Raw genomic sequence first — 10211 nt, forward strand, 5'->3', positions numbered from 1 at the left:
CAGGCCATACTCTAGACCAGGGGTGTCAAACTCATTTTCACGGGGTGGGGGTTGTGGTTGCCTTCAAAGGGAGAAATGTAATTTCAACTCCTTAACAGTTAAGGAGTAGTTACATTTATACAATCCTGTAATTATTTTGGTCCTTTGAAGGCAATCACAAGGCTGATGTGGCCCCCAATGAAAATGAGTTTGACACCCCTGCCCTAGACCTACTGAACCAGAAACTTGAGGTAGGAGGCAGCAACCTGACTTCTGCAAACCCTCCAGGTGAGTTTGAGACCCACTGCCCTAGACTCCATAACTGCAAAGCCTAAGTGTTTTGCACTCTGTGGTGTCCCCTGACACCAAGCACAGCAGTAAGGAGGTGGTAGGATTTCCTGGTTGAATGAATGGTGAATACCTTTCCATGTCTCTCCTGGATCCCCTACCTTATTAATTCTAAACCCCTCTAACTTTACAAACCCCCGCAATCAACAGAAACGTGCTGCAGACCTAGTCTCTAGGTCCCAGCTCCTCAGCCTTTCCAGGTTCAAAACTTGGGTCTCCATAGCTTCTCATCTGTGTGAGAGATAGTCTATAAATTTTCCTAATTTCTCTTGGCTTTAATTTCCTCAACTCTAAAATGGGAATAATTAGTATCTACTTCCTAGGAGAGTTGAGATAATCAAATGTGACAATGAAAGAGGCTCATGCCTGCATGTAAACGGTAAGGACTAAGCAAATTTTGGTACTATTACTATTGTCAATAATAATAATTATGCAACTTTAAGTGGTCTTCCCCCTTGGGTCTCAGCTTTCTTACTTAAAATTGACCACACACACTTCCTCCCTCCAAAACTACTCACATCTAACATCCTCCCACAGCATGAAACCTGGCCTAGCAACCAGAAGCCCTACTAGAGCTTCTTCAACTCCACCTCTGGGAATAGCTGTACTCCAGTAAACAGGCTGGATCTTAATCACACGTCTTCCTCATGCTCGACCTAAGTCACTTTCCGGAGTCTCCTCTCACCTCCGGAATCAGAGCTTAATAACTTGACAGCTTAAGCAGCTGGTTACATTTCAGTGTATGTCTGATGGCTAGGACTCAAACAGAGCTCACTGAGGTCTATTTCTGGTCCAATTTTGGTACCTGGTAAAGGATTAATAGTAATAATTAAAATGCCCTCCCATAGAATAGATCTTAAATGTAAAGTAATAATAATAATGACAACAACAACAATGGCCTCTGCCTCTAAGACAGAGTCCAATACCTGCCCTTTCTCGGGTGCGACCGTGAATGATAACAGTGACGAGAACCACAACACACGTAAGCGCCTATCCACTGGGCCAGTGCGGGCCAGGACAGCAGACTGCCCCGCCCCGAGAACCTCGAATGCCCGCACACCTGGCAGCCGCTGCTGCCCAGGGGAGGCAGGCAATACTCGCTCCCCAACAGTTACTATAAGTGCTGAGTAATTTTCCTGCGGAGCAAACAGCGGATCGTGGTCTATGCCAATAGCAACAGTATTTTTATCCTACTTAACACGGCACAGCGGCGCGCTGGTGGACGTTCCCAGACTGTCCCCACGCGGCACTCTCCAGAATTGCCCTCTGGGACCCTTACCGGCTCCCGGGGCGACGTGGACAACAGTTCCACGCGTCGAAGGAGGTATTTGGGGCAGTGGGCTGAGGCCACGGGGCACGGGGTTGCCCAGGACAGTGGCAACTTCGCCACGCTGGGCCCCGTGGTCACTGAGCTCCAGGACAAGGGCCCCTCCTCCTGGCTGCCAGGTCTCTGCGCCGGGCCTAACCGGTCGAGGGTCTGCGCCCAAGTTAGCCGGCTGTTTTGCCGTAAAAGTGGAAGTTGGGAGAATCCAAAGCCCACGGAAAATGGTGGGAATAGTAAGCAAAAGTCCCGGCGGGAAAGGACACCCGGCTGCAGGGCCGCTTCCGGGGCCGCACACAGCCCGCCGACCCCAGCCTCGCGGCCGCGACGCCCAGGAATGAATGAGGATCCCCAGCCGGCCACAGGCGGTCACTCACAGGCGACGTAGGCGAGCAATGCGATGCCCAGCAGCAGCTTCATCCTCCGGCGGTTGATGGCAGACACGAGGCGCAGCAGCGCCTTGCTCACCATCCCCAGGAGTGCGCCGGTCCAAGGCCCTGCGGCGCGGGGACCTCCTGCTGCACAATGCTCGGTGGCGGCAGCAGCGGCGGCCCGGAGAGCCCCGCCCCCGGCCCTCTGCGAGGCTCCGCCCCCGCGCAGAGTTTCCTGCTTGGTAGGGCCACTGCGCATGTGTTATCCCGCCCCCGCCCCGCCTCCCCTTGCCCTCCCAATGTCCTGCCCCTCCTCTTTCTCTCCCAGCGGGCTGTACAGCAGCGGCTGACACCTTGGTTTTCGAAGAATGTAGCTGGGAGGAGGTTGGCTGGGCGGGCACTGCGCGTGCGCCGTACAACAGAGTTTTCCCCTGAAGAGCGAGTAGCTCGGAATACGGGAAAGATGCGTCCCTACCCTGAGGGCGATACCGCAGTTGCCAGCTGAATCCAGCCCACCCGGTGGTACGCGGTAGGCAGTCAGATTTTGCAATGAAAAAGAAATATTAATTCTAAATTTAGCGTGCCTTTGAAGTTCCTTGAAGGCCGCCCCTCAGAAAGTTGAATAGTTCTCTGGGCTGTTTTGCTGGCTTTTTCAGTTACAGAAGCCGCAGAGAAAAATGATTAATCCCTGAAACACTGATAAAATCAAAACTCTGTGCATTTTTTGTGCTGTGATAGACTGAAATGTCTTTTAAAAATCGTTTATTATTATAAGAAATTCCTTATTATTATTATTATATTATAGCCGGGAAGAGGAAACGATGAAATCATGCTGTCTGTGCCTAAAGAAAAAACACTGAACATTTCATGTATGTTTCATTCCAATTTGTTGAGTGTATAGATTTTAACATAGGTAAGGAGGTGAATTATGGTGGGATAGTGGTTGCATATGTGATACCTGAATTTATTTTTTCGATAAGCATGCATCGAATGCCTACTACAAGCACAGAGGTGTGTCAAGGGATAGCAAATACCATCACCGGATCCCTGGAAACACTGGTCCCATAAGAGAGAAAAGAAGGTACCCAGAGATCTGCATGTTGTCAAGTCAAGAGAGACCTCAGAAGGTGTTGGGGAGCTGCAGATTAGATATGCAGATCTTCAGCGACAAGAAATGAAAGCCTCCAGCAGTGTTGTTGACCTCTGAACACCAGGCCTGTGTGCTAAACTTAACAATCTAATGCCCTTCTTTAACTTTATTTAAAATATCAGATTGAAGCTGTAAGCAGATTCTGAGAATATTAGGTTGTAAGTGGGAGTTAGTTGATAGTTATCTATCAATTCAAGAAGGCCAGACATTGTGAAATATGTGTGATTTCTGTACAAAACTCCTCAAAACCCATCATTCCTATTTGAGCTTTTTTCCTGCCACCACACACTATTCCTAACTTCTCCTGCCCCACTGGATTAGAATATGGGAATACCATCCCCAGCAGCTGCAGTTAGAATGCTGCTGCTGTCATTATTACCACCCAGAAAACTGGTGGTGGCCCAAGATCCTGATTTCCAGTTTAACCAAAGCCAAAATTGGGAAGTAAGCAATAGTAAGTGTGCACCCACTGGCTGTGAGAACACCTAAGGGAAGGAGGTGCCAAAGACAACCTCCAGGCTCATCGAGGAAACCCTAAGTTTAGGCAAGTCTGTACTTGGTGCTTGTCTCCTCTTCTCTCCCAATCGACCCACCTTACCTGCTCATCAGATTCTGGGCTCTCATCCACCCAACCCTGGCCTTGCTACTTACTTTATTTTCTCCACAGATATGTGAACAAGAATATTTCAAGCAATTTCTTGTTACAAGACACTCTTCTCAATACTTGGGGTAATTAAAAACTGAATTGTCATATGGCTCCTCTCCTAGATTATGAAAACCTAAGAAAATGGTAGAAAACTTCTACCATGTGCCAGCAACTGTTATGTGGGATGCTTTCACATTTTATCTTATTTAATTCTGTAACAGCCCTGTGATGTCGGGTTGCCACTGTATTTAACAAATGAGGAAACTGAAATTCTGAGTTTAGCCAGTGTCCACATTGCTGTGAGTGTTGAGCTGCATTTTGAACCCATGCCTTATTCCTATATGAGGTTGCTTTTTTGTGGGAGAGTAAAGGCAGGTACAGAAATAACTATGATTCATGGTAGAAAGTGGTGAGTGCTATGGGACAGGCTCAGATGGATAGCTAAGAAATTCATGACAGAGACGTTGCTTACAGGGAGTGTACCAGCTGGGTGAGCTGGTATAGGTTCACCCAAGCTGAATGTTAGCAACTCCAATGGGATTATTTATATTCCCCAACTCAAGGAGTTGATAGTTTGGAGTATTCCATTCAAGAATGAGACATGGTTGTCATTAGGTAATTTTATTTAGTTGCAGCAAGTAGAGGAGATGGATTCACATCCAAAGGTCTGTCTCCAAGGGAGGTTTAGCCATTGTTTATATTTAGTTAATTGTATATGGATTTCTTCTTTGCAGTTGGCTGCATTTGCCCTTGGGTTTCCTCAAGTTTATCCTGTTTACAGCTGAGTCTACAAAGTACTATGCTATGTTTCAGCAAGAATAGCATTTAGTAAGAATTGCCCAGACCATGAAACCTTTGTCTATCTAACAGTTATATAATGGAAATGAGCAATTGCTACAAATCAGGGGTTTTTGTTTGTTTTTTTACCAGCATCCATTTCCAGATCAAAACAGTGATAGGAAAGCCTTGCCCAGAAGGAGCTACCTGATTTAAACTTCAAAGCACAAGTAAGACTTTTCCTCATACACGTTGGGTGGGGTATCCCTCAGGAAGTAGCAAAGGCAGGGCCCTGAAAAGGGGAAGGATCCCACAGGACACAGTGGGGATCTTTGTTTGGTAGGAGAAGCAGGGAGTGAGAAGAGAAGGTATAAATAATGTTAAAAAGAAGATTCTGCAAGGCCTTGAGGGTTAGTACAAACCAGTGAAACAGAACTACTCTGGGTTCTATTGCCCACCACCAAAAAACTATGACTCCCAATGCCAGAGTCTTATGAAAAGGAAAGGAACTATTTGTTCAAAAGTTATACAGATTTAGAATGGTGGAATTCTGTCATTAAATCCCACTGCCTTTAGAAACAAACAAAAAAACACCCATAATCACACAGCCCTGCCTCCCCTCGCCAAACCAGGCCAGTCAGAGCTGCTGTCTCTCAGGGGGAAAAATAAAGTCTATAGCTGAGCTGGGCAGATTCCCAACTGTATTCTGGCTTCTCCCACTCATCCATGCTCAGCTAGGCTCCTGCTCTCAACCCAAAACCACATGGCGTCTCCTCATGGTGGGCCGATGGGGGGTCCTTCTGCATCATTTCAAACCTTGTGGCCAAGTACCCCTTCTCCACTCCCAAGGCTTATGGTTAAGAGAGCAGTGGCTACACTGCACTTGGGTTTAAATCCCAGCACAGATCTTCCACTGTAACCCCATTTCTGACTCCTCCCACAAAAACTACACCCACCAATAGTCATCCTGGTAGGCTTGGTCTGGTACTGGGAACACACTCCAAACCGCTATAAGGGTGCAGTAACCTAGGACTGCCTACTGGCTGCTGGATGAGTTAGTCACACCCATCTCCCTAGTAGCAAGCACAGCTGTTAGCATTACTAAAACACTGGCCAAGTTCTTTCTCTAGACAAAGTAACTCTCAATGGCCCTGAGTTAACAACTGACCTATAAAAATTAACCTAAAATAAGGGGCATGGATCCCACAGAAGAAACAAAACCGTTTTTAAAAGGAAGTTTTACAGTGAATTAGATAAGTATTTCAGAAATTCTTAAAACCAGGATTATTTCAGCCATGACTGTCTCTCTATAACACCCTGACTTTGCCAGTCAGAATGCCCCACTTTGATGAATATCTATTTGTACAGGACCTTAGGGCCATAAATGATGCTGTCCAGGACACTCATCCTACAGTGCTCAACCCATATACTTTATTGAGCATGATGCCTGGAGATAGCAAGACGGTTTTCAGTTCTAGACCAGAAGGTTGCCTTTTTCTGCATCCCAATAGACAAACAGGCTTCACTGTTACTTGCCTTTGAATGGCAGGACCCAGAAACTAAAGCCATACTCCAATATTGTTCTACTGTGTTGCCACAAGGATTTAAGAATTCCCCAACCATATATGGGGAAATAGTAGCAAAATATTTAAAGCATATTCAATTGAAATTGGAATTTGCTACAATATCTAGACAACTTACTAAAAGCTAATAATACCTATGAAGACTGTTTGCTTTCTCAACACCACCACAGTCCTGAATCATTAGGCAAGAAGAGGATCTAAAGGACCACCTCACAAGGCCCAGATCTGCAAACAGGTGGTGACATACCTGAGATTTCAGCTGAGACAGGGCACTAGGAGCTTGATGGCTGATCAAAAAACAAGCCATTGCTACAATAAAATCCCAGAGGACTAGACAGTTTTGTGGATTCTTAGGGATTACTGGGTGTTGTTGAATTTGGATTCCAAACCTTGGCCTTATAGCAAAATCACTGTATAGTTCTTTGAAAGGACTATACTCTGAACCCCTTGTATGAATGAGAAGCTGTCAGGTGACATCTGACAACTTGAAAGCAAAACTGTTTTTGGACCCCACACTAGGATTGCCCAATTTACAGAATCTTTCCAAATTATACATTCATGAAAGGCAAGGTATTGGACTTAGGATACTAACTGAGATCCTGGGAAATATCCCTCAACCTATAGCCTCTCTCTCAAAGAAACTAGATTACACAACAAAAGAATGGCCACCATGCCTTCCAGCAATAGCAGCTACCTAGGACATCCTACAGGAAGCAAGAAATTCACGCCTACTATGGTGTTTGTACTGCACCAGGTCCTAACCCTATTATAACAGAAAGGAGAGTATTGGCTGATGGCAAGGCACATGAGAAAATATTAGGCCATTTTATTAGACAACCTAAATGTTATCTTACAAACCACCACTATCTTAAACCCAGCCATCCTACTGCTGGACTCAGATGGAAGCTCAGACCTCCAACACAATTGCTTAGAAATCACTAGCAAAATTTATTCCAGCAGACTCGATCTACTGGACCAGCTGCTGACAGAAACTGAATGGGAATTGTATACAGATGGGAGCAGGTTTATGAAGAATGATCAATAAGCTGGGTACATGGTAGTCACCATAGACAAGGTAATAGAAGCCCAGGACATTTCCGCAGGAACCTTTGCACAAAACGCTGAACTGGAAGCTCTCACCAGAGCCTTAGAATTATCCCAGGGAGAGAATGTTAATATCTACACTGACTACTGTCATTCACTTCAGAAATCTCCCAGAAGATAGGACAGGCACTACAGATTCAATAAAAAGTATATGCATCTTGAAGACCTCAATCTATGGGGAAGACTGAGAAAATGAACCACACAATAAATAAGACCCTGTTGAAAATATTCCAGGAAACACATTTGAAATGGGAATAGTAACTCCCTATTTCCTTGTTCTGTATTAGGGTAGCATCCTGAAATGAGCTTAAATTAAGCCCTTTTCAAATAATTTATGGAGAGCCTTCCAAGTTTTTGTTTTAGGAATGCCACCTTTAGATTTAGAACATAAATCAAAAATCAAACAGTATGTACAAAATTTAGGGCAAATACAAAACTTTGTACAAGTTTGCCTGTTGCAAGTCCATCTACCTATATGATGAACCTTTACATCCGTTCTAGCCAAGAGACTGAGTCTTAATAAACACTTGGAAGACTCAGGGGACTGAAAAGCAGTTAGCCAGCATTGAACCAAACCCTATGATGTCCTGCTGACAACACACTCTTCCTAAAGCTCATGGGAATCAAATCTTCCATCTACCACACATGGATAAAGTCAGTGCTGCCAAAGGACGACTTGGATCTTGCTGCTGCTGCTGCTGTTGATAGCAAGGGAAAGTTAGGCCTGCACTTTTGAAAGAGATTTAAAATTCCTTTTTTGGAAAGAGAGTACTTCTCAAAGCTAAGTGACAATGTTATTTTTAATTTTATTATTATTTTTGACAGTTGCTGTACTTTATGCCAGTGCTTGGATTGTTAATACTTTTCCACATTTCCCAGACAGTGGCTTCCTCAGCAAACTTATCCCACTGTTGGCTGTGCCAGCTCAAGCCCCCACTCAGGATTAGGTCCTGGAGCTCTTTAGTCTAATCAGTTTCTGATTTCACTGCCATCCCCCAGCACTACCAGGCATACCTCTCACGCATACTTGATTGCTTGTCTATACAATAGGCCTCACTTTAGAAGCCCTTCTGCAACAGCGCCTGTTGAAATATGAAGCCATCTACCAGCTTCTCTTATCCAGCAGTGTCATCCTCTGGACTCCGCATATGCTGCCTTCCAAAGACAGCAATTCTCCTCCCTCATGTAAAGGCTTCCCTCCATTCTTGACCCCCTTCTTCTTTTAGTGGACAGTAAGTATCTCTGGACCTGGAGATAGGTAAGACTGTCCCTTGACAGCAGGAAGAAACTACAGAAGGTAAGACTTCTATCCATTTAAACTTGTAAGAGTATAAAGGTCCAGCATTTTGAAGGGGAGAATTGTTACCATAGACATTAGGGGAGCACTGGAGAGTCTCCTTCATTGGCCAAGATGGTGCAAGGGGAGATTCTTACACTAAACATGACAAAAGCTAGAAAGACAAATACATAGGACCAAAGTACACCACAAACTAGAAAGATGAATGAATAGGGCCTGAGCACACCAAGAGCTAGAAATATTATTGGATAGAAAAAATGAAACCCTCTCCTCCCTATCGTGATAAGAACTGTTGTGGGCTTGACCAGGAAGGAGAGATAGTTTTGCAGATGGGAGTCATCATTCTCCCAAATCATAGGACCTGAATGAACCTCTGTCCTATTGCATCAGCACCTGTCCCAAGAGTCTGGCTTTTATTGAGGCAGATGGCTGAACCTGCATTTTTGGTTACATTTCTATGAGTGGTTTTAAAAATAGACTTTATTTTTTAGAACAGTTTTAGATTTGCAGAAAAATTGAGAAGATACTCCAGAGAGGCCCCTACTTTGCATCCATTTTTCCTGTTTCTGACATGTTACATTCACATAAGATTATATCACTTCATATCAAAGGTTCATACTGTCAACATGACTTGTGACTGTTGATGTGGGCCTTGACCACCTCGCTCAGGTTACTCTTTTTTCCCCTTTTCATTGTGTCTTCTTTGGATGAGAGTCACTCTGCACAGCCCACATGTAAGGGGTGGGCTCTGCCTCCTTGAGGATGCATTATATAAGCAGATTATTTGAAATTTTTTATTAAGGGAGATTTGTCTCTTTTCCTTCATATTATTGTTTTCATAATTTGATTATCTCAGTGTGAACTTACAAATATTAAGTTTGTACTTTTTGTTTATAACAAAATACTGCTTTGCTTGTATTGCTAAAATTCTTCTAGCTTGAGTCATTGGAAGCTCTTTTAGTTGGTTCTTGTGTTTCTTTGATATACCTACATCATTGTTTGTTGTTTTAAAGGATTTCCTATTTTCCTGGCACTGTAAGATACTCTAGGCTTATCTTGTATATTTCCTGCCCAAGTCCTATAATCAGCTATTTCTCCAAGAAACTCTGGTTCCTTTAACTGGGGAACAGAATTAGAAACCAAGATCTGGGTGCTTGATGTGCCGGTACTACTGGGTGGGGTTTCTAGGCCTTCACAGCCGACAGAGCAAAGAAAGATGTATCTGTACACTAACCTGAGTATGTGGACAAATCAACAAATATTTCTGCAGTTAACAATTTGTATCTCTATCAAGCTAAACATAAATTCACCCTGATAACTCCTACTCTAATCCATTACCACTAGGATCATTCTGGCCTCTTTTCTTGCTTGTTTGTAACCTCCCACCCCAACAGGGAGAAGCCTGACTCCCACCATCCATCATCCATTTACTTAATTGTCCAATTCAAGTGCATACATGTGAGTTCTTTGACCACTTCACCACTGGGGACATTCTTCTGTGCAGGCTCCCCCCACCACACACATGTCCCTTTCCTTGACTCTCTATGCTGTATTCTACCCCCACCCCACCCAGATTCACCCCAACTCTGGAATTCCTGTTTATTTCCATGTAGTGCAGTTTGTTTGCCCTCTTGT

General features: G+C 44.4%; 1 protein-coding gene across 2 annotated transcripts in view; it reads right to left on the minus strand.

Moving 5' to 3' along the window:
• The window catches only part of UXS1 (UDP-glucuronate decarboxylase 1), a 125746-nt gene extending 123533 nt beyond the window's left edge, over positions 1–2213 (minus strand). For both annotated transcript variants that reach the window (XM_037054990.1, XM_037054987.1), the window contains exon 1: positions 2026–2213. In XM_037054990.1, the coding sequence (XP_036910885.1) occupies positions 2026–2119 (94 nt within the window). In that variant the 5' untranslated portion in view covers positions 2120–2213. The remainder of the gene's footprint in view (positions 1–2025) is intronic.
• Between the last annotated feature and the right edge of the window lie 7998 nt (positions 2214–10211).

The sequence above is a fragment of the Sturnira hondurensis genome, unplaced genomic scaffold (genome assembly GCF_014824575.4).
Source record: "Sturnira hondurensis isolate 20B ecotype Veracruz unplaced genomic scaffold, ASM1482457v3 Scaffold0008480, whole genome shotgun sequence".
Taxonomy (NCBI): Eukaryota; Metazoa; Chordata; class Mammalia; order Chiroptera; family Phyllostomidae; genus Sturnira; species Sturnira hondurensis.